This window comes from Oryctolagus cuniculus, chromosome X (assembly GCF_051225735.1).
Source record: "Oryctolagus cuniculus isolate XC-2025 breed Fujian yellow rabbit chromosome X, ASM5122573v1, whole genome shotgun sequence".
In the NCBI taxonomy this organism is placed as follows: Eukaryota; Metazoa; Chordata; class Mammalia; order Lagomorpha; family Leporidae; genus Oryctolagus; species Oryctolagus cuniculus.
In genome coordinates this window covers 29,189,943-29,214,502 of record NC_142888.1, presented here as the reverse complement: position 1 = coordinate 29,214,502, position 24,560 = coordinate 29,189,943, and the positions used below count along the sequence as shown (strand labels likewise).

At 43.3% G+C, this 24,560-nt stretch overlaps 1 protein-coding gene across 2 annotated transcripts in view; it reads left to right on the top strand.

Moving 5' to 3' along the window:
* The window catches only part of MAOB (monoamine oxidase B), a 116,598-nt gene that overhangs the window by 83,846 nt on the left and 8,192 nt on the right, over positions 1 to 24,560 (top strand). For both annotated transcript variants that reach the window (XM_002719872.6, XM_089324086.1), the window contains exons 6-12: positions 4,090 to 4,231; positions 4,935 to 5,084; positions 7,192 to 7,351; positions 12,257 to 12,353; positions 13,986 to 14,039; positions 18,704 to 18,761; positions 23,264 to 23,361. In XM_002719872.6, coding sequence (XP_002719918.2) covers positions 4,090 to 4,231; positions 4,935 to 5,084; positions 7,192 to 7,351; positions 12,257 to 12,353; positions 13,986 to 14,039; positions 18,704 to 18,761; positions 23,264 to 23,361 — 759 coding nt within the window. The remainder of the gene's footprint in view (positions 1 to 4,089; positions 4,232 to 4,934; positions 5,085 to 7,191; positions 7,352 to 12,256; positions 12,354 to 13,985; positions 14,040 to 18,703; positions 18,762 to 23,263; positions 23,362 to 24,560) is intronic.

Below are 24,560 nucleotides of genomic sequence, written 5' to 3'. Positions count from 1 at the left end.
TCCCAGGGCTACAGCAGAGAGCTGGACTGGAAGAGGAGCAACCGAGACTAGAACCTGGCACCCTTATGGGATGCCAGTACCGCAGGTGGAGGATTAACCAAGTGAGTCATGGCACCAACCCCCCAAAGAATAATTTTGATCACTGTTTCAGTTATGGTCACTTATAAAGTGTTCCTCAGAGGCAGAAATTCCACTTTCCATATCATAACAGCCATGCAAATACATTGTTTTTGAAAACCTATACTTAGAAGCAATGCATCAAAATGATACTGGTGTTTATCCTTTGGGAGGGCAGAAATATGGAAGGTATTCGTTCCCTCATCTTTTTAGTTTATGAATTTTTCACATTTTATATAATGTGTATATATTTTTCATGTAGAAACATGTTGTAACATTTATCTTTTTAAAAGTCAACAGGGCAAAAAATACAAAAAGCATTACACTAGATTCTTTGCACTTCCATCCCCCAAATATTGTTCCTCTTATTTGTTTTCTTACTGAATATCCCAGAGTAAATCAAAAAGAAGAATCAGAATGAGCTGGCCCTTCAGAGAGAATTACAGTAATCCTCCATTTCCCCTGGTTTTGCTTTCCCGGTTTCAGCTACCTACTCTCAACTGCCGTATGAAAACATTAATATTTGTCTTGACTCTTTCAAGAGAGAAGAAACACATTCAGCTAACTTCTATTACAGTCTATTGTTAGAACTGCTATATTTTAGTCTTAGTTATTGTTACTGGTCTCCTCCTGTACCTTGTTGAGGAACAGAAGTTTATTACGGGTGTGTATGTCTAGGAGGACATGTGGTAGCTATGGGGCTCAATACCATCTGCAATTTCAGGCATCCACAGGCATTCCCTGTGGATAAGGGGGGGGACTATTGTACTTTCGCATCTGCCTTCACTTCCAAAACAAGATTGTTTCTTTCCCAAGAAATGGGCAACAAGAACAACTGGAATCTGCAATATTTTTATGTTTAATATTGGCTGTCTAACTGGGCCAACATTAAGTTTTTTCTATTTATTACACTCTTGACCTTATGCACCTGAATTCACCTATAAAATAAGAAATAAACTAAATAGGATGTCAGGAAACAGCAAATGATGTTGTCCATTTATAGAAGCATTTTAAACTGATGTTTGGATATTTGCTTTACATAAATACCACAAATTGCCTCTGCAAGGACGGCATGCATTAGTAATTTCCTTCCCTTCAGTTATCAGCAGGAATCTCACAAGATGAACTGGAAGTTATTTCAGCATATATATATATATATATATATATATATATATGACACTATTTTGCAGGCCATGATGGTGGGGACTATCACAAAAGTGCTGTCAGGCACTGTTGTGACTGCAAACATTGCCACTTTCTGGTATGTGTGATAGGTACAATTCTACAAACTTCTAGGATCAAGATATACTACAATAGAGAGATGCCCCTTGGTGATTGTACTTTCAAGGTTGCTGGCTAAATGGTTAGAAAACATTTTGAGGTATCAAAAGCTTGAGTGTTGAGTCAAGTGTGATTTGATTTGAAATTGTACCATTTAGTGAATTGTGTACCAAAGTATTACTCAACTTTCAGAGATGTAGTTTTCTGACTTGTGAACTAGAGAAAATAATGGCTATTTTATAGGATTGTTACAACAATTCAACAAGATAAGCTTACAGACCTTGTCAGCACCACCACTATCCATTGTCAGCACCACCAGGTAGAAAATTCTGCATCAGATATAACCTGATTAACAAAATGCAAACTTTATGTCAAAGTGAAAATAGAGATTTGTCCTTTTTAAAGATATCCCATGTTTACATTACCACTGGTGGATTTTTGGGTGTGCTGAGTCCTTGGAGTTGCATGAGATGGCTCACTTTCAGTTGTGTCTTCTGATAGGCTATAAACTCTAGCCATTTACCTGACAAATGTTCACCCCTCTATTTTCTATGAATCACTTTTCCCTCATCTATCCTTTGAGCTTGTCTTCAATTAGGCAGTAGAATAACTGAATAAAAAAGTGTTACTAATTTCGTGTTTTATATAGTAGCTTGCATAACCTTTGCACATTATAGATGTTTAAAAAATAATGTTTGCTTGATGTATATTATCAATCATTCATTTAATCACCCAACAAGTAATTATTGAGTGCTTTCTATGTGCCAGACACTATTTGGTTAAAGAACATGACAGTATGTAGGAAAGATAAGGTCTCAATTTTCATACATTGATGTTCTACTGGGGGAGACATCAATAAAAATAATAAACTAATAATCAAGGTAATTTTAGAGGGTGAAAAGAGTTCTAAAATACTGGATAATGACAAAGTTACAGAATACCAGGGTGCTGGGAATATGGAAACCAGCACTGATTTTCATAAATGAATAAGAGTAGTTTTCATTCTGATGAAACATTAGAATAAGTTGTAAGGGGACAGGATGGATAGAGAAGATAGGCATGGGCTGGATCCTTTTGGGCTCTGGAGGCCATGGTCAAAGATCTGAATCTTATTCTGGTCTGGAAAGGATGTTATTAGAGGGTTTTAAGCAAGAGAATTACAGGGTGGGTGTTTGGTCTACAAATTAAGACATTAGTTAGGACTTCTTTTTTTTTAATAAATAATTTTACTAGGACAGAACATTGGGAAACTTTAATTAAGTCAGGCTTTATTTTATTTATTTTTTTATTTGACAGAGAGAGAGAGACAGAGAGAAAGGTCTTTCTTCCGTTGGTTTACCCTCCAAATGGCCGCTATGGCCGGAGCTATGCCCGGAGCTATGCCCATCCAAGCCAGGAGCCAGGAGCCTCCTCCTGGTCTCCCACACGGGTGCAGGAGCCCAAGCATTTGAGCCATCCTCCACTGCCTTCCCCGGCCACAGCAGAGAGCTGGACTGGAAGAGGAGCAACCAGGACTAGAACCTGGCGCTCATATGGGATGCCAGCGCCGTAGGCAGAGGATTAACCAAGTGAGCCATGGCGCCAGCCCATCAGTTAAGACTTCTGTGTCCCACATTAGACCATCTTGGTTTGACTTCTGGCTTCAGCTCCTGAGTCCAGCTTCCTGATAATGCAGACCCTAGGAGGAAGCAGTGATAACCCAAGTAATTCAATTCCTGCCACCCACCTGGGAGACCTGGATTGAGTTCCCAGTTCTCAGCTTCAGTCTAGCCCAGTCCCAGCCATTGTGGGGATTTGGGTGGGGAGTCAACCAGCAGATGGGAGCTGAAACACACACACACACACACACACACACACACACACACCCCACACACACACAGATTGAGAATATGATGTGACTTAATTTACACTTGAGAAAGAACAACATGGTAGGAAGGAGGGTAAAAACATCCGATCTTGAGGGTGGTGGAGATACCAGTTGAGGACAAGAGAAGGCAGAAAAACCAATCTGGAGAGTTCTACATAATGTTCCACATAGTGACATTTTGGTCAATGAAGGAGCACTTATATGCTAATGTCTATACTACATAGCCTAGGTGTGAAGTAGGCTACACCATCTGCATTTATGTAAGTACTCTCTATGATGTTCACACAACAATGAAATTGCCTAACAATGCGTTTCTCAGAATGTGTCCTGTTATTAAGTGACACACGTCTGGAATTGCAACACTGCTGGCAAGAGATGAAGCTAAATTACTGGTGATGAAGTTGGAGTGAGGTGGTAAGCGGCAACAGGACTTCCTGATGGATGGGATGTGGAGAGAATGATGTAAAGAGAGGAATTGAGCTTGATTTCTAGAGTGTTGACTTTAGCCATCTAGTGGATGGTGGTGACTTTCACTGAGATGGGACTCAGTGGAAAAGCAGCAGATGAGTCAGGAGAAATCAGGACAGCAAGAATAAAGGCTAGAAACTGATTCTGAGTAAGGTGTTTTGTTTAAGGGGAAAAATTAAGCTTATATCCCCCAAATCTCTGATGTTGTGTTTCATAATATCAGATTCTACTGACATTTTTTCATGACTTGCCAAATTGTGCTAACGTAGCCAAGAAAATATATAATTTTAATAGTGTCTAGAGAAGAGGAAGCTATCCTGTATTTGCCCATTTTACTCTTGCTTATTCCTGTGCAGATCTGCGAAGAAGCTTGCCACTCTCTTTGTGAATCTGTGTGTCACTGCAGAGACCCATGAGGTCTCTGCTCTCTGGTTCCTGTGGTATGTGAAGCAGTGTGGAGGCACGACCAGAATCATGTCAACAACCAATGGAGGGCAGGTACCTCGTCCATCTCCCCACCCTCCCAACAGAGTACTAGCACCACCAAAATGAAAGATTGGTGTCATCCCTCAAATGGGAACAGCTGAAACAGGAGGCAGGGTTGTGGCTTTTAGAGCTTTACCATAGCAACTCTGTGGCTTTCATGAGATACCCCGTGTGAGAACCCAATGGCTAATGTGATTTCAAGACTAGGCTTGTCTCTCTTTATGGACTTTTGCCACTTGCTGTTTGGATATACATCCCATTGTTATTTGGAAAGTTTGTAGGAAATCATCAGTTAAATACATGAAGGGGTCTTCAGAGAGTTCATAGAAAATGTGTATTGTGAAAAACTGTGCACACCTTTCAAAAAATTGTGCAGCAAAACAAATATTTAATTTAATTTTCCATGAAGTCCCCTCAGAGAGCAGGGGTGGTGACCAGACAGGTGGGATGTGAGAACATTCTGAGGATGTCTACCTGAGACTGGGGACAGGGACTCTGCAAGAGTGTGACCCGGAAGGTGACTCAGCAAGCCTGGAATTTTGTCATGATCCAGCAATCTCTTACTAGAAACCAATGGCGCAGGACGCAATTCACAAGAGCAAAAGGAACAGTTAACACATGTTGGCGTAAAGACAAACAAGGCAAACCCAGCACTGAGCAAAGGGTGCCTGCTCCTGTATCTGTCACCCCGCTCCAGAGTCCTCTTTTCTTTCAGGAGAGGAAGTTTGTGGGTGGATCTGGCCAAGTGAGTGAGCGAATAATGGACCTCCTGGGGGAGCGAGTAAAGCTGGAGAGGCCCGTGATCCGCATTGACCAGACTGGAGAAAATGTCCTCGTGGAGACCCTAAACCATGAGATATATGAGGTAACCAAGACCCTAGAACCAAGGGGAAGAGGCCTGAGTCCCACAGATAACCAAAGCTGAAATAACGCCACGGATAGCCCTGACTTCATAGGCAGGCACTTTGCCAAAAGCTGCTTCTATCTGAAAGACAGGAAAAAAGAACCAGCATCTTGGCAGGAATAGGCATTTACAAGTGCCTGTGTTATCCAGCTCCGTGTTAGGCTGGATAATGATTAGAAAACCAAAGGAAGTATTTATTTGATAAATAGCCAGCTCCTCCTATACGCCTGACTTCCTTCCAAGAGTTAGGAACAGAGCGGCGAGCAAAATAGATACAATTCTCTACTCCTTGAGGCCTATATTCTAGTGAAGATGAAAGGCCATAATCAAATATACAGCTAGATTATATAGACTGTCAGATAGTGACTAGGAGTATGGGAAAAATCAAGCAGGGGAGGGAGAGGGTGTATCAGAAGGTGGAGTAGTAGGATTTGTTGTGTAAGTTTCAGTAAGTTGTGCAAGGATGGCTTCTCTGAGAAGGTGATATTTGAGCACAGAACTGAAGGAGATGAGGGATTGAGCCATGCGGTTTTTCTGGGCTAAGAGTGTTCCAAGTAGGGTCTATAGCCAGTGCAAAGGCCCTGGGGTGGGAGCAAGCACAGCATGGTCAAGGAGCAGCAAGGTGGTCGAAATGGCAGCAGTAAGAGGAACGAGGGGAAGAGTAACAGAAGATGGGAATGGAAGTTTAATAGGAATCCATTTCCTGTATGACCTTCAAGTGATTATGAGGAACTTAGCTTTGACTCCAAGTGTGATGGGAAGTCATTGGAGGTTTTGACCTAGGGAACAATAAGAGCTGCTTTAGGTTTTGACAAGATCCTTCTAGCTTCTCTTTTAAGAAGAGATGCTTCTGGGGGACCATCACTGTGGCGCAGCAGGTTAAAGCCCCAGCCTGCAGTGCCAGCATCCCATCTGGGCGCCGGTTCAGGGTTAGGGTTAACCTGATGTCATCACATTTTGAATACATGTATTGCATTATTACACCATACCTGGTATATATGTATAATTTAAACAATACAATTGGGGCCGGCACTGTGGTGCAGCAGGTTAACGCCCTGGCCTGAAGCGCCGGCAACCCATATGGGCGCCAGTTTGAGACCCGGGTGCTCCACTTCCGATCCAGCTCTTTGCTATGGCCTGGGAAAACATTAGAAGGTGGCTCAAGGCCTTGGGCCCCTGCACCCATGTGGGAGACCCAGAAGAAACTCCTGGCTCCTGGTTTCCAGTCGGCCCAGCTCTGGCTGTTGTGGCCATCTGGGGAGTGAGCCAGCAGATGGAAGACCTTTCTCTCTGTCTTTCCTTCTCTCTGTAACTCTGACTCTCAAATAAATAAAATCCTTAAAAAAAAAAAAAGAAGATATGCTTCTGAGATTTCTCTCAGTGCTCTAATGGCATATAAGGAAACTGGGAGAGAAGAATGGAATTCTAGTTTTGGAGTAAAGGAGGAAGTAACTAGGCAATCAGTACAATAGCTATGAGTTTTCTTCAAATCCTACTATACACCCAGATAAGACATGCATTTCTAAAATTACTTTATAAATAGTGCAAATCACAACAGTTTCATTGCTATTTTCTTCTAAAGTTTATACCTAAAAAAATTGACTGCTTCCACAGCTGCCCTAGCAGATAGGCATATAGGTGAGGGTTCAGGGCTCTCCTGTACTGACAAAACTGTTTTGTCAACATATGGTTGCAGTCATCTGAAAAATACCTGGGGACATTGAGCAATTATTTTCAGAAATATCTTCATCTATCCATTTCAGAAATAAAGTACTAGATTTATGTCATATATCAGATTTGCTTGCAGTTAATCCATCAGAGAGAGGGAAAAGGAGGGAGGACAGATAAAATATGATGGCAGGACACCATAGCTGAGTAATACACAAATGCTATTGTCTTTGCATTCAATACACCGTTTTCTGTAGTGTTTGAAGTGTTCTATAATAAAACATGATAAAGATGAAAAACAAAAGAATAGCTGGAATGGGGACAAGGGTTGAATGAGAAAGAATCATTAGGAGAAAAACAAGTAAACCAATTATGTTTAACCATGTTGCTTTTCTTTTAGGCTAAATATGTCATTAGTGCTATTCCTCCTGTTCTGGGCATGAAAATTCACTACAATCCTCCTCTGCCGATGATGAGAAATCAGCTGATCACTCGTGTGCCTTTGGGTTCAATCATCAAGTGCATGGTTTACTATAAGGAGCCCTTCTGGAGGAAGAAAGGTGAGTCATTTCCCTTTATGAAGACCTTCAAGAGAAGGTCCAAGAAACTTGGCGTCAAGACATGCACTTGCTTATAAGTGTTTTTGTTAGAATGCTGGACACGAAACCTTAGTCCAGGTTCTAAGTACGGTTCTTTCAAATAAAGTATGTTAGACAAACTCATGGGTTTAAGTTTCCATGGAATATGTCCAACTCTTTATAATGCAATATGAAGTTTATTTAATCCTACAAAATCTTGTGAGGATGGGTGATTAACACTTCTTAATAGGTTTTAAAATATGGGTTTATAAAGATATTCACAAAGATGAGGGTTTTGAAAATGCTTAGCAAGCCATCTCATGAGTGTCAAGGTTCTACTATACACATGTATATCAAAAGGTCATGGAAAATGGAATTAAAGGTAAGTTTATGGTGGTGCAAAAATTTTTGAAATCCATGCATGTCAGAGGTCTTCAAAAAGTTCACAGAAAATGTGGTGTGAAAAAAAACACATAGATTCCAAAATCATTTTTGTACCACAGTAAACTTCTCTTCTGGTTTTCTTGAACTCTTTGAAGTACCCTTGTGGTAAATTAATTTGTTCGGTCATATATATTCAACAGATGTGTAGTGAAAGGCCCCCATCTTTGCCAACCTTCCACCAAGTCATCCTAAGTCCATTCTCCCTCACCATCCCTACCCTTCCCTCCTCAGGGCCCATGTCAGCCACCTGAGCCCTTCATGCTAAGCCCATACATGTGGAGAGAGCTGGCTGTTAGCAACACTTTGTATCCTTGCAGTCTCCCTGCTTCTGCTCTTCTTTTAGCTGTTTATACTTTCCCTTAAACCTTCACATCTAATTTATATCAATTTATATCATTTTCAGTGACAGGAATAATACCTGCTTTGTAAAGAATTATGGAAATACAGGGTTGGCATTTAGCCTTCTAGGTAAGATGTTGGCAAGTACACTTGTGTCCCACATACATGCAGTACATGGGTTCAATACTCCACTCCAGTTCCTGACTCCAGCCTCCTGCCAGTGCAGACCCTAGAAGACATTGGTTCAGGTAATTGGATTCCTCAAGTAATTGGATTCCTGTCACCCATGTAGGAGAACTGGATTAAGTTTCTAGCTCTCAGCTTTGGCCCCTGGCCATTGAGGAAATTTGGGAAGTGAAGCTGTGGATGAGAGTTCTCTCTATTTCTCTCTCACACACTCTCTCTCTCCCCTCTCTCCCTCTGAAATTAATTATTTCATTAAGAACTAAACTAAAAATTACAGAACTAAATCCATCATAAAACTTTCAGATAGTTGAACTGTATGGAAAATGTCCCTCTCCTATTGCTCTTTCCCCCAGGGAACCATTGTTAAAATTTTAAGTTATTTGTCCTTAAAGATTTATTGTTTGCATTGGTAATACTTTAAATCTGTAAGGGCTCTTCAAAAAGTTTGTGTAAAGTAGAATTGAAAAATAGGTTTATTCTGGAGCAAAAATGTGTTTTTTATTTTAAAATACTTTATTGCTCATGTTTTTCAAAATTCAGAATAGAATAAGGAAAAAAAACCCTAAAAATCGCAAATACAAATAAATGCTCAGATATAAAAATACTATGTGGGGCCAGCGCTGTGGTGCAGCAAGTTAAGGCCCCAATCTGCCACACTGGCATCCCATGTGGACCCTGGTTCAAGTCCTGACTGCTTCAATTCTGATCTGGCTCTCTGCTGTGCCCTGGGCAAGCAATGGAGGATGGCCCAAGTCCTTGGACCCCTGTACCCATGTGGGAGATCTGGCTTCAGGCTTCCTGGCTCCTGGCTTCAGATTGGCACAGCTCTGACTGTTGCGGCCGTCTGGGGAGTGGACTAGTGGATGGAAGATTTCTCTCTCTGTCTCTACGGAAGTATTTTGTTCTGAATCTTCCTCTTTATCACCTCTTATAGCTATTATAGTCTCTCCTCCATTCTCTCTTAGGATGTTTCTTAGTACTTTTGGGGAAATTTACTCCTTAAATCACTGTCTTTTTTCCCAAGAGTCTCTCTGGTTCATTTGTTTCTACTTTTGTCTTTGCTTTTTCTACTTTTCTTTTTAATTTGAGAGACAGAGACAGAACGCTCATCCTCTGATTCACTCCTTAAATGACTGTAAAGGCTGGGGCTGGGCCAGACGGAAGCCAAGAGCCAGGAACTCAATCCAGGAATCCCATGTGGGTGGCAGGAACTCAATTATTTGCACTGTCATTGCTGCCTCTCATTAACAGGAAGCTGGAGTCAGGAACTAGAGTTGGGAATCAAACCCAGGTACTATGATGTGAGACATAGGTGTCTTCACTAGCAACCTAACTGCTAGACCAAGTGTCTGCCTCACTTTCTTCTGATAAGACCCCCTTATATGTCTGGAAGAGCCCTTCCTTTTTAGGAGTGAGGCCCTGTGAAGCTGGTGGGATGCTCTGTGGGTACAGGCAGGACTCCTGAGCTTTCTTCTGTGAGTGGTAGAAATTGCACTGATTCTGCATGCTTCAGGTCTGGCGTGAACATGACATTTCTCTCGGCTCTTTGTTCCTTCACTTCCTTCAAGTGTCCCTGCCTGGCTCACAGGCCAGCTTCATCCTAGGAAGGAAGTGTACAAGGAGTCCCTCTACCCAGAAGGCAGTTCCTCCACTGGTATCATGTGCCAGCTCCTTGTCTCATCCAACTGATTGCTACATGACCAACATGAACTTTCTCTTTTCTCTGATCAGATCCTGTCCTGTTTTTCTCCTCTCTTTCTTGCCTTCTTGTAACAGCAACTTCTCTTGTATTAGCTTTTTAAAAAATATTTATTTATTTGAAACATAGGGGTTGGGAGGGAGGGAGAGAGAAAGAGAGAGAGAGAGATCCATCTTCCATCTGCTGGTTCACTCCCCAAATAGCCACATCAACTTGTGCTGCTCCAGGCTGAAACCAGGAGCCTGGAACTCCATCTGAGTCTCCCACATGGGTAACAGGGGCCCAAGTAGCTGGGTCATCTACCCCTGCCTTACCAGACACATTATCAGGAACTTAGATAGGAAGCAGAGCACCTTGGGTCTTGAACTGGCGTTCTGATATGGGATGTCAGCATCACAGGTGGCAGTTTTAACCCACTGTACCACAACACCAGTTGCCCTTGTATTCTGAAGTCTCTCTGAGTTCTTGGACAGACTTTAAGCACATCTCCTTCCCATACTTCAGTCTTTCTCAGTGTCTTTCCTGACCCAACACACCTGAGTGGCATGAAAGTACCCCTCAAGCTAGTGGCTGACTGGGGCATTGATTGCCTGGGGTGGGCAATGGGGAGGGATGTAGGAGGGGAAAGTGTAGTTTAAAAGGCCTCTAGTGCATCTGTTCTCACACATGTGCCCACTTGCAGGTTGAGGTTCATAGCCACAAAGTTTGTTCTTTGTTTTCTCCTTCATCTTAAAACCCTCTTATTGGATTTTCCATACAGTTATTTGTTCCAGAGTTTCTGCCATATGCTCTTCAGTCACCTGAAATATGCCAAGTAAATGATGGCACTGGAGGAGTGGTACAGAGACGTGGGATATTTCTAGAACATTTTAGACTCTGCCATCTCTTTTTACCATTTCTCTGTCACATTCTTTTGTTAAAATAGCCTATAATAATTGTCCCTTGGTACAAACGGAAGCATTGTTTCTAGGAGTCTTCATGGATATCAAATCCATGAAGGCTCAAATGTGTCATGTAAAATTGTGTAGTACTTGCATATAATCTACACAGTCTTCCCATATACTTTTTAAAAAATATTTTATTTATTTATTTCACAGGTAGAGTTACAGACAGAGAGGAGAGACTAGGTCTTCCATCCACTGGTTCATTCCCCAAATGGCCACAGTGGCTGGAGCTGGGCCAATCCGAAGCCGGGAGCCAAAAGCTTCTTCTGGGTCTCCCACATGGGTACAGGGGCCCAAAGACTTTGGCCATCTTCCACTGCTTTCCCAGGCCATAGCAGAGAGCTGGATCAAAAGTGGAGCAGTGGGACTCAAACCGGCACCTATATGGGATGCCAGTGCCACAGGCAGAGGATTAACCTACTGTGCCACAATGCCAGTCCCCCCCCACCATACACTTTAAATCATCTTTAGATTACTTATAATAGCGAAAACAATGTAAATGGTTGTTTCACTGTACTGTTTGGGGATTAATGACAAGAAAAAGGTCTGTATGTGTTCAGTAGAGACACATATTTTTCTAGCACATTTTGATCTGTAGTTGTTTGAATCCATGGATACCCATAGATAGATAAGGAAGACCATTGGATTTTGTTTGGGAGGAGGATGAAGGAAGCACTTTTGTCCAGGATGAAATGAAATTGTTTCCTAAGCTGTTCTCGAGGATGAAAAGGGTCTTTGGAGGTCATAGTTGGAATGAAAGCTTGGAACTCTATGGATTTTTGTCATCCAAATTCTCTGCCCTATTTCCAAATAATCAAGAACCACTTTAATCAAATTAAATGGCTCCTCATAAAATGTGAGCATTCAGTTCCATCTGCTTTATAGGAGTGGACTAGTGTTTCTTTTACACGTGTTTGGATTTTATTCTGGTTCCTTGTGAAAAAGGAAATGGGAACACAAGTATTAACATCAAGGAAAATCAGGTTTCTTTGAATGGTGCCTGGATGAATTCTTATCTCCTGGTTCTGTTCTTTGCAGAGAAGGGCTTTTTTTTTTCTTTAAAATGTTTGCTACTTAGCGCTCCTTTTGACATCAGTTTGGTTTGCCTTCATATGTTTAGAGTATGCTCTATGAGCATACATATATACCTACATAGTATACATGTTGTATTCAGCCTTCAGGCTTCTAAACTTGAAAAACATGTGCTTCATTATATCTGCTATGGGCCGTTGGATAGGGTGATACATTTTTCCTTCCATTTTGCTTTTCTCCAAGATTATTGTGGAACCATGATCATTGAAGGGGAAGAAGCTCCAATTGCTTACACACTGGATGATACCAAACCTGATGGCAACTATGCAGCTATCATGGGGTAAGGCATAATTATGGTATTGTGGCTGCTATTTGGTGTTGAGTTCATCATATACTATCAATAAATGTGCCTCAAACTATGTTAAATGACCTTTTCACTTAACCCATTATGTGCCATTATTCTAAATACAGGGCACCCTTGTAGACTTACATTGAGTGGTAAATACACTACTTATCATAACTTTGAAATAAATATTATGTTGTTGAAATAGTCACAGAATTGAAAATGTGGGGCCTAATGGGTTAATGACCTTATTCTCCAAATCTAATAGTAGAAACAATCTTACTGTTTTTGTAATGTCTTCCAATAAATAAATATCTTGAAAGGAAATATAATACCAATAACATTCTAAAATCCATTATATTAATTTTCCTTTTCATATTTAGTTCTGAGGGGGTAGATATATTTTGATAGCCATCTTTTGTTGACAGCGTGATATAAAGGCCTGACCTGGGGTGCTTTACTAAAAGAGGGTTTCTTGTGAAGTCTGTGCAGATATCAATACTGTCTTACTCTGTTTTGTGTTGCTATAACAACTAATATTGAGTGATTTATAAAGCAAAGATGTGTATTTTTGCCTCATAGCTCTGGGAACCAAGGGATGTGGCACCAGCATCTAAAAGATTTTCAGCTTCTGGTGGAGGGCCATGTGTTACTTCATGCAGGGCAGAAAAGTGGGAGAGAAGCAGGCGTGAGCAAAGGATCACATGGTGCAACAGGAAGCAAGAGAGTGAGCTGAGGCAGCCAAACTCACATAACGACCTGCTCCTCTGAGAACTGCTCCACGCTCATGGGGACGGACTGCATTAATTCCTTCATGAGGGCAGATGTCTCAAGACACAAAACACTTACAGGATCCGCCACCTCTCAGCTACCACCAAGTTGAGAATCAGATTTCAATGTTGAGTTTTAGTGGGGAAAACCATATTGCAACTATAGCAAATGTTCTTTATGTAAGGTGCTGAGATTTTTAAAGTCCCCATTAGAGAGGAGTTAAAGCCAGCCCAGTCCTCAGCTTTCAAGAGGGGACCAGCACAGAGGCAGATGTCTTGGGGGCCAGCATCCAGCCCGCAGAGGTGGTTCACTGGAGTAGCCAAACTTGAGAGGAGACCTAAGACATGCATGAGTTTGTCTCAGAGGGAACCAAGGGTCAGAACAGAGAGCCCAGAATGAGTTGTTAAGTTGAAGGCAATTGTTGGGCTAGAAATAGAGGCAGAATCTAGAAGGTTCGATGCTAAGGAGACACCACGGTGGAGACGAAACCAATGAGCAAGGACTGGATGCAATTGGAAGGATTGAGACGTGACCTTAAGCGGGCATTTGCTGCCCAGGGCTCATTGCTATTGCCCAGCAGCCTGGGTATGCGGAAGCACATCAGTCATAATGTCACTCTAAGTAGCCTTTCTGGCCAGTCATCTCTTTTTGAATACCTTGACTCCCTGAAGGTAGAAAGTGCTCTTCTGTATCGGGAATGTAACATGTAATATTCAAACACTGAACATAAAATAAACTTGTTATTTCTGGTTGGTGTTAACGTTGTACAGTGAGCACATACGTAGCTATAGAAATGAGACCAGGATGAAAGCATCATCCACTTATTTCTCCTCTTTTTTCCTCGTTTGTGTCTTTCAGATTTATCCTTGCCCACAAAGCCAGAAAACTGGCACGGCTTACCAAAGAAGAAAGGTAACAAAAGAAGTGCCTCTTTCTGCCTGCTTGCCTGCCTCTTGTCTTTCTCTTCACCTCCCTCTCTCGCTCCCTTTCCTCCTGTTTTTTCCTTTTTTTTTTTTTTTGTCTACTTGCCTGATTTTCAGTTTTACTTATGTATAATACCAATGCTGTGTCTCATATCTTAACTACATGGATCTTACCGTATAAAGACAGTGCTGCAACTTAAGAGCCAAATATTCAAATGACTATTTATTGAGTTTGTTGTACATAGGACATTATGCTAGGAGCTATGGAGAATATGAAAATGGATATAACCCCAGGTGCTGAAAATTTACTTGTGGAGATTAACAGTTAGACAACTTACTGTGTTGCAGGACAGTCTACCATGCTTACTACAAAAGGGATTAATTTCTCTGGAGGTGACAGTTTGTTCTGACAATATTGACTGCTGCCAATTAGTTATTCCCATGCCACATATTTACCAGCTAAGAGCCCTTGACTTGTGACTTATTCTTTCCCCTTCTGTCTGGGTACTCTTCTTTACCACTGCCACTTATGTACATGGCCAGGGCTATGGAGATCTGCTTGGGCCACTCATTTAAAAGCATCCTCACTGCAATGTAAGATCCATGGTGATAGGAAGTTTTGTCTGGATTGTTTCATTGCTGGACCTCCAGTGCCTCGAACAGATTTTTCCCAACTTCTTTTGTTCATGTTTAGGGCTTATTCATTTTATACTGTAATAAAATTTCATCTTTTTATGAAGTCAGATTTATCCATTTTTAAATCAGCTTCTGGGGCCGGCACCGTGGCTCACTTGGTTAATCCTCCGCCTGCAGCACCGGCATCCCATAAGGGCACCGGGTTCTAGTCCCGGTTACTCCTCTTCCAGTTCAGCTCTCTGCTGTGGCCCAGGAGGGAAGTGGAGGATGGCCCAAGTGCTTTGGCCCTGCACCCATGTGGGAGACCAGGAAGAAGCACCTGGCTCATGGCTACGGATCGGTGCTGGCCATAGCGGCCATTTGGGGGGTGAACCAACAGAAGGAAGACCTTTCTCTCTGTCTCACTGTCTCTCTCACTGTCTATCTGTCAAATTTTTATTTATTTATTTATTTATTTATTTATTTTTTGACAGGCAGAGTGGACAGTGAGAGAAAGAGACAGAGAGAAAGGTCTTCCTTTGCCGTTGGTTCACCCTCCAACGGCCGCCACAGCCGGCACGCTGCGGTCGGCGCACCGCACTGATCCGATGGCAGGAGCCAGGTACTTATCCTGGTCTCCCATGGGGTGCAGGGCCCAAGCACTTGGGCCATCCTCCACTGCACTCCCGGGCCACAGCAGAGAGCTGGCCTGGAAGAGGGGCAACCGGGACAGAATCCGGCGCCCCGACTGGGACTAGAACCCGGGGTGCTGGCGCCGCAAGGTGGAGGATTAGCCTAGTGAGCCGCGGCGCTGGCAATCTGTCAAATTTTTTAAAAAATGGAGAAAAATAAATAAAAGTAAATCATAGCTTCTGGATAGTATATTATGCATTGAAAAGACTTTCCTATTCCAGAACACTTTTTTTTCTGTAAGATCATCCATTTTCTCATTACTTTTTTAAAAAAGTATTTAAAAGCAAGATTTATTTAAGTCAGAGACCTCCAGCCAGAGTGGCCTGCAGGGGGGCTCCAAGAGAGGCAAAACCCAAAGTGGCTGGTGGTAGTGGAGTTTTTGCACACAATTTTGGGGAAGAAAAAAACTTACCAGCTTGACATTCAGTTACAAGGAGAGGACAAAACCCATCAAAAGACCTGATTTGCAATATTTTACCCTGTCTGGCTTGCTCAGGATAAAACAAAAGAGCCATCAGAAGGGTGGGATACCTAATTTGCTTTACAGTAAACTGTCCCACTACTTTTATGGTCTCATCTATTATATGTAAATCTTTGATCTTTCTGAAATATACTTGATGTAAGAAGTAATGTAGGGGCGGGCGCCGCGGCTCACTAGGCTAATCCTCCGCCTTGCGGCGCCGGCACACCAGATTCTGTCCCGGTTGCCCCTCTTCCAGGCCAGCTCTCTGCTGTGGCCGGGGAGTGCAGTGGAGGATGGCCCACCCTGCACCCCATGGGAGACCAGGATAAGTACCTGGCTCCTGCCATCGGATCAGCACGGTGCGCCAGCCGCAGCACGCCGGCCGCGGCGGCCATTGGAGGGTGAACCAACGGCAAAGGAAGACCTTTCTCTCTGTCTCTCTCTCTCTCTCACTGTCCACTCTGCCTGTCAAAAAAAAAAAAAAAAAAAAAGAAGTAATGTAGGAGTCCATCTTTATTTCTTCTTTCACCAGTGCCATTTGGCTGAATAAACCCTTTGCCCCAGTTTAAAAAGCCCATTTATATATGTATTCTAAATTCCTTATGTATGTGGTTCTATTTCTTTTTTTTTCTGGTTTGATAATTTTGCTTTCTGTTTTATTTGTATAAAGGGAACAGATTTCATGTATTTCATATATACAGTTTTTTAAAAGATTTATTTATTTATTTGAAAGTCAGAGTTACACAGAGAAGAAGAGGAAGAAAGAGAGGTCTTCAATCCGATGGCTCACTCTGCAAGTGGCTGCAATGGCCAGAGCTGCACCAATCCAAAGCAAGGAGCCAGTAGCCAGGAGCATCCTCCGGGTCTGCCACGCGGGTGCAAGGGCCCAAGGACTTGGGCCATCTTCTATTGCTATCCCAGGCCACAGCAGAGAGCTGGATTGAAAGTGGAGCTGCCGGGAGTTGATTTGACGCCCATATGGGATGCCGGCACTGCAGGCGGCCACTTAACCTGCTACGCCACAGCACTGGCCCCATTTTCTTTTAATTTTTACAGTGACATATTTTCACTATACTTTATAATCACAAGCTTAACTCCCCACTAAATAAAGAATTCAGTAAGTAGTAAGTAGAGAGATCAGTATTCCTCAGGGTTCTATTTCTGAATTTCATTTTGCTTTTTTTTGTGTTCAACTATTCATGTGCTTGTGTCAAACTATTTCACTTATGTAAAAACAAAGACAAAGAGAAGGCAAGGGGAAGAAATTGGGCATTTTCCTATACTTTTGTTTGTAGAGTTTTGAATTTAAAACAATATTGGGGCCCGCACTGTGGCTCACTTGGCTAATCCTCCGCCTGTGGCGCTGGCATCCCATATGGGCACCAGTTCTAGTCCTGGCTGCTCCTCTTCCAGTCCTGCTCTCTGCTGTGGCCCGGGAAGGCAGTGGAAGATGGCCCAAGTCCTTCGACCCTGCACCCTCATGGGAGACCAGGAAGAAGCACCTGGCTCCTGGCTTTGGATCCGTGCGGCACCGGCCGTAGCGGCCATTTGGGGAGTGAACCAACAGAAGGAAGACCTTTCTCGCTCTCTCTCTCTCTCTCACTGTCTATGACTCTACCTGTCAAATAAATAAAAAAAAATACTAAAAGTCACTTTTAAAAATCACTGACCTAGGCCAGCGCCGTGGCTCACTAGGCTAATCCTCCACCTTGCGGCGCTGGCACACTGGGTTCTAGTCCCGGTCGGGGCGCCGGATTCTGTCCCGGTTGCCCCTCTTCCAGGCCAGCTCTCTGCTGTGGCCCAGGAGTGCAGTGGAGGATGGCCCAGGTGCTTGGGCCCTGCACCCCATGGGAGACCAGGAGGAAGCACCTGGCTCCTGGCTTCAGATCAGGGCGTTGTGCCAGCTGCAGCACGCCAGCCATGGTGGCCATTTAGGGGAGGTGAACCAACGGCAAAAGAAAGACCTTTCTCTCTGTCTCTCTCTCTCTCACTGTCCACTCTGCCTGTCAAAAAAAAAAAATCACTGACCTAGCTCTTAAATCATCTTTAAGGTCCCTTTAAGCATACTATTCTGCAAAAATCAGGCTTGAAAGAATTATAACTTCATATTTAAATTGACTAATTATAACTGTTGGCTTACTTCCAATTCTCTCCACACCCCAAAACTAAATTTCTTAAGAGCTACTGTTTATTGAGCACTTATGTATTATGTTTCAGTTATTGGGTGGGCAACTGTATACACTTTCTTGTGAGAGATCTCAAACTTGAGAACCATCTGAAGGTTTGTGAAAACCGATTGCCACCTCTCCTATTTCTGAGTCAGGAGGTCTGGGGCAAGGCCTGCGAACTAGCATTTCTAAGAAGGTTTCCCCACATCAGGATGCCGCTGCTGCTGTTGTGGGAGCCACACTGTTGGAAATCATTAATGAGAAAATCCTGCAAGACTGCGGGTCCAACTAAAGCTCAGAGAGCTGGAGTAAGCTTCTCAAGATCTCGCAATGTGAAAGAGGCAGGAGCAGAATTCAAAGTTTTTCCTGTTCCCCTCACTTTTCACTGTGCCTATCGCCTTGTACCTGGGCAAGGGGGCAAAGTGGGGTGAGCAAGGGCCGTGTCTTCAATGTCCCTGAAGCTCCAGTGCTTAGTAAATGGACGGACACTTAAGAAGTACGCAATCTGTTTTCTCGAACGAATGAGCAAGTTGTTGTATGTCCCCAGTGATTCAGGCAATGTGGCACTCTAGTTGCTTCAAGATTTATCAGCAGTCTTACACGATTCATACTTGTGGCCTCATAGATTTAAGACCTCATTGAAGACAGGTTCCTCTTTCACTTTTTCTTCCCTTTCTTCTTCATATTTACCTCTGTCTTTTTGTTTGCCCATAGGCTGAAGAAACTTTGTGAGCTCTATGCAAAAGTGCTGGGCTCCCAAGAAGCTCTGCAGGTAAGGCTGTTTCTCAACCCCTTCCTAAAGGAGATAGATCTTGCTTCATCCTCGAGGGGCTTGTAGGAATTGGTTCGTGCAAGTCGGTTTCTGGCGCTCTTGTTTCTTCTCTTGATACATTCATGGAGGGGTCTGCACAAGGCTGATCCGTCTCTGAGTGCTTCGGGAGAGTGAGGGCCCTGACTGCGCTGGTGGCGGGTCAGTGATCCTGCTGTGCTTTAGGTGGTGTCACTTGTCCCTGAATTCAGAGCTCTACCTGAAGCAGGACTTGGGGCCAGTCTGCTCCCTTCTCTGTCAGGGAGTCAGAAGGCTAGCTTCTGCTAAAGCCACCCAAGGGAAATCCCAGATCTTGGCAGCCAGGATGGAGATGAAAGGAGCTGTTTTTCTCAGATGATCTTATAAAAAGACCAGGGTCCCATTCATTTACATAAACTAACACTCCCCCCACCCCCCACCCCCAGTCTTCTAGGTCAAAATAGATGACCTGGCCCCTTCCTGTGTGTCCTTATTTTACCCTTGAACATTAAGGATGAAGGAGAGCAGGCTGATAGGCTAGGTCCTGTCTGCTGAGTTTCCTAGATGTGTGGTGAAGTCGCCAGAGGAAATAATGATCTTCCGATTAATCAAGTGAGCTCCAAGGTGATTAAAGGCAGGGTGGGGCGGAGCAGGGTAGGGAGACCGGGTAGTAGGCAGGCTAACCAGCACAAACTAACCGGTAACCATAATCATCTCCCTCACCAATATTTAAAATGAGGAATTGCTGTTTTTGTTTTAACATGGATTATATCTCCTTTGAAAAGTGATTATTAAATCTAGCTGTCCATGAAGCATTTGAAGTCAGCAGAGACTAATGAGCAGTTAAAAATGTGAGAAAAATCAAAAAGGAGGCTAAGTATGTGTACGTTGTTAAGCCTCTGAACTCCAAATCTCTGCAGTATATCCCACGATTTAGTTGATCAGCTACGTGGCTTGGTCCTAGGACTCTACCCATTAACCTTGCTCATTTGTGGAGTAGCCGGCATCCTCCTGGTTGAGTTGCTATGCCTTTGAACTTGTTGTTTTGGTTCATTATTTTAAAGCAAGATCTCTGTCCCCATTGCAGACCTTGAATCCTTGCAGTAGGTGAAACATATGCTCTTGAGGTTTGGGGGAGTTCTTTTTAGCAAATGAATAACAGCAGTTAATTGATTGGTTTGCAGAGAAACATAATGAGGAAGGTGCTTTGTTTCTTGTGGGGAGCAACTGAGACTAGACTAAATTACTGGAACTAGGATTCTATGCATCTGCTCTCCCACAATATGGCGCTGAGAGAGACCAAACAACCTCTACGCAGCTGCCTCATCAGTTTCACTGATAAGCTGCAGGAGCTGATCCTGCTCCTGATTGGAGGAGAGCAGCGTGCTCAGCGTGTGGGCAGCAGGGTTGGGATTGGTGGAAGAGGACTATAAAGGAGGAGAGAGACAACATGCACCAGGAACATCTGAGGGAACACCTGAGGAGCCCCCGAGAGAGCTGACCAGTGGTGTGCCGCTCCTCCGCAGAAGCGGGGAAAGCGGCGGGGGGTGCCGCCCCTCCACGGAGGTGGAGGGGCTGGCAGCTAACCCGGGACGGCGTCGTTCCTCCACGAGTGAGGGACCGGCAGCTAACCCGGGAAGAGCCGAGCAGATAAAAGAACAGCGCAGGGTCCACTGTCGTTCCTCCGCGAATGGGGGAGCGACAGTTTCTTTTCTGGGTTTTTTTTTTGCTTCCATACTGTTTAGCAAGTTTAAATTCAGTCATTGCCTCCAGACTCAAGGGTAATATAATGAGTGAAGTAGCAAAACCAAAATTATATGCACACTAAAAAATCATTTACCATCTGATAAAACATTAGTTTTTCTTTATAAAACTGCTGTTCCAGATGTTTCACTTTGGTTGATAGACATTTATGAAGTTACCTTCTGAGACAGAAACAGGTAATTTCAGTTTGTAATTGAAGTTCATCTAACAGCATGTGAGGTCCTTGTTTGGGGAACCTCACTTGGAGAGTAAAGTGGTTATTCTCATATTTATGCAAAAGTTGATCATTTTTCATTTTGGAAAGTCTCTTTTTCTAAGAAGAATGTGGATGATTCTTCCCTGATGATAATGCAGTGTTGGTTCTGTCCTTGTTTGCTGTTGGCCTAGAAAGCGCGACTTGCTTTGCTCTCGCTTTGGTGTCTATCGAGTGCAAGAGAGACATTTCTGGAAGCTAGGAAAGATGAAAAATAAAGTGCAGCCTTCCTTCTGATTGGCTGGGAAAGCCAAAGAAGGGTGGTACAGGAGGTAGCGGTAGCCATCAGATACTAGGCTAAGGGTGAAGAGTGCCTGGTTTGCAGGCTGTATAAGGCCCACAAAATCATTTGGTCTGGCCCTGCCAAGCCAACCACAGGTGGGACTCGAGAAATTCAGTCAATCTATAGAAGGCTGATTTTTAAGTTGATAATTTTGTATGGCCTGTAAGTGATGTTATAAAAATGCAAATGACCATTGGCAGAAAACAGGTTCCCAAACTCTGTTAGGTGGTACAGCCCCAAGAGACACTACAGAAGACCTGGAGCCACTTAGCCCAGCAGGCAGGGCCTCATACTTTATAAGTAGGTTGCTTTACAAATGATTATGCAAAGTCAGCTCTATGATTTCAGATTTTTAAAAAGACATTAATTTACTTGAAAGGCAGAGTTACAGAAAGAGAGAGGGAGAGAGAAGGAGGGAGAAGGAGAGAGAAAGAGAGAGAGAGAGAGAGAGAGAGATCGTCCATCCACTAGTTTACTCCCCAAGTTGACTACAACAGCCAGGGCTGCCCGGGCTGAACCCAGGAACTTGTTTCAGGTTTCCCATATGGGTGGCAGGGGCCTAAGCATGTGGGTCATCTGCTGCTGCTTTCTCAGGTGTATTAACAGGGAGTTGGGTCTGAAGTAGAGCAGATAAGAATCAAATTGCTGCCCATATGGCATGCCAGCGTCACAGGCAGCAGTTTAACACACTATACCACAATGCTGGCCCTACAATTTTTTTTAAACAAAACATTTTTCAAAATCTGTTTTAAAGCATCCATTTTTATCTTAAAATTTGCTGTTGATTTTATTGTTTCAAAGTAGTGCTTAGTGATAAAACTTTCATTCAGTGACTTTAAGCATTCAAGCTTTGCAAAATTTCAGCTCTAGTTTTGCAAGTTTGTGGCCAAAATATACTTTTCAGAACAATAGTTGTTTACAAGTATCACCATCAACATGAGTGTCCACATGTCACAAAACATTAGTTTATCTGTTCAGCTTCCCTTAACAAAGCTCTTCTCCACCAAAACCATGAATCTCGTCATCCTTTTCAATTTTACAGCTGTGTTTTTCTGTTTTTTTCCCTGCTCAATCACTCTAATAAGTATAAATAAGTATAAATAATTAATAAGTATAAATCATTTTTTAAAAGATCTATTTATTTATTTGAAAGAGTCACAGAGGGAGGGAGGGAGGGAGGGAGAGAGAGAGAGTTCTTCCATCCACTGCTTTACTCCTCAAATGGCCACAAGAGCTAGGGCTGAGGCAGGCCGAAGCCAGGTACCTAGAACTCTACTGGGGTCTCCCATGTTTGTACAGGGGCCCAAGGACTTGTGTCATTTGTCAATGCTTTCCCAGGCACATTAGCAGGGAGCTGGATTGGAAGTGAAGCAGCTGGGACTCGAACCGGTGCTCATATGGGATGCCAGTGTTGTAGGCAGCAGCTTAACCCCTGTGCCACAATGCTGGCCCTGGTATAAATTCTTTTTAAAACTCTTTGTGGGGGCCAGTGCTGTGGCATAGCAGGTGGGGCTACCACCTGTGGTGCTGGCATCCCATATGGGTGCTGGTTCAAGACCCGGCTGCTCCACTTCTGATCCAGCTCTCTGCTATGGCCTGCGAGGGCAGTGGAGGATGGCCCAAGTCTTTGGGCACCTGCACCCGTGTGGGAGACCTGGAGGAAGCTCCTGTCTCCTGGCTTCAGGTCGGCATAGCTCCAGCCATTGCAGCCATCTGGGGAGTAAGCTAGCGGATGGAAGACCTCTCTCTCTCCCTCTCTCTCTCTGCCTCTCCCTCTCTCTCTGTGTGTGTAACTGTGACTTTCAAGTAAAATAAATAAATCTTTTAAAAAAATATGATTCTATACTGAGCATGTACAGACATTTTCTTGTCCTTATTCACCAAACAAAACAATGTAACAACTATTTACATAGCATTTATGTTGTATTAAATAATCTAGAGATGATTTAAAGTATACAGGAAGATATGTGTAGGTTATATGCAAACTCTATGCCATTTTGTATAAGGGACTAGAGTATCCATGGATTTTGGTATCAGCCAAAGATCCTGGAACCAATCCCCCCACAGGCCCTGAGAGATGCCTACATTGGTTCACCAGCATGAAGCCTACGGGACTGTGTTTGACTTATTCTGGGCTAGATAGCTTCCTCTGCATCTCCTTCAAGCTTTTGTCACTTTGCCTTGCAGCCGGTGCATTATGAAGAGAAGAACTGGTGTGAGGAGCAGTACTCTGGGGGCTGCTACACGACCTACTTCCCACCGGGCATCATGACTCAATACGGAAGGTAGAGTGAGAGTGTGCTAAGCTGTGACCGCGATCCTCTGCACCTGCAAGCAAAGCTCTTCTCCCTTGTTGCTTATAAATAACTGCTACCCCAAAAGAAGCCCAAAGTTCCTTTGTACTTTATCAATCTCGTGAAAGAAGTCATAATTCTGTACCAGAGTGCTGCCTTCCACTCTTGATTCCTCTAGAGGATCAATTGCAATCAATGTGACCAAAGAAGGTTGCAGCATAAGAGTAGCAATTCAGTATATATGAAATACATGAAATTTGTTTACTTTAAGTAAGAAAAAATTTTTAAATAAACTAGACCTGAACTGTACAAAAATAACTTAATGCAGAAAATGGCAGCAATGGGATTTGGGGGGAACAGGTGGGAAGAATGTAGATAAGAAGAAAAGAAGTTGAGAAAAGAAAACCAAAACCAAGCATGACTGTCCAGAGTGCTGTTTTCCCACGGAAATGATGTGAGCTACAAATGCAAAAAGAATAGCAATTCATATAGTCAGAGGGTTCACTTGCTTTATCAGAAGAAATACGCTTCTATAGATGATTCCAATTCATGATGATTTGACTTGGAATTTTTCTACTATGTGATGGTGTGAAAGTATATCCATAACACGATTCTGTTTCTCACTTTCGGGATAGTATTGAATAAATTACATGAGACGCTCAACATTTTATGAGGAAACAGGCTTTCTGTTAGATTATTTTTGTCCAAATGTAGATGAGTATAAGTGTCCTGAGCACATTTAAGGTAGGCTAGGGTAAATTGTGATGTTTAGTAGGTTAGGTGAATTAAATGCTTTTTTAAAAGAGAGAGAGAGAGAGAGAGAGAGAGAGAGAGAATGAGAACCTTCCATCTGCTGATTCGCTCCTGGAATGGCCACAACTGCCACATGTGGCCAGTCCAAAGCCAGGAACCAGGAGCTAGGAACTTCTTTCAGGTGTCCTTCGTGGATGCAGGTGCCTAAGCACACGGGGCATCATCTGCTGCTTTCCCAGGCACACTATTAGCCAGGGAGCTGGACTGGATTCAAACCAGCACCCACATGAGATGCCAGTGCCTCTGGCGCCGCAGGTGGTAGTTTTACCCGTTATGCCACAGCGCTGGCCCCAGGCTGTAGGTATCTTAGCCAGCATCTTAACCACTAGGCTAAATACCTGCCCCTAAATGCATTCTTGACTTGGGATATGTTCGAC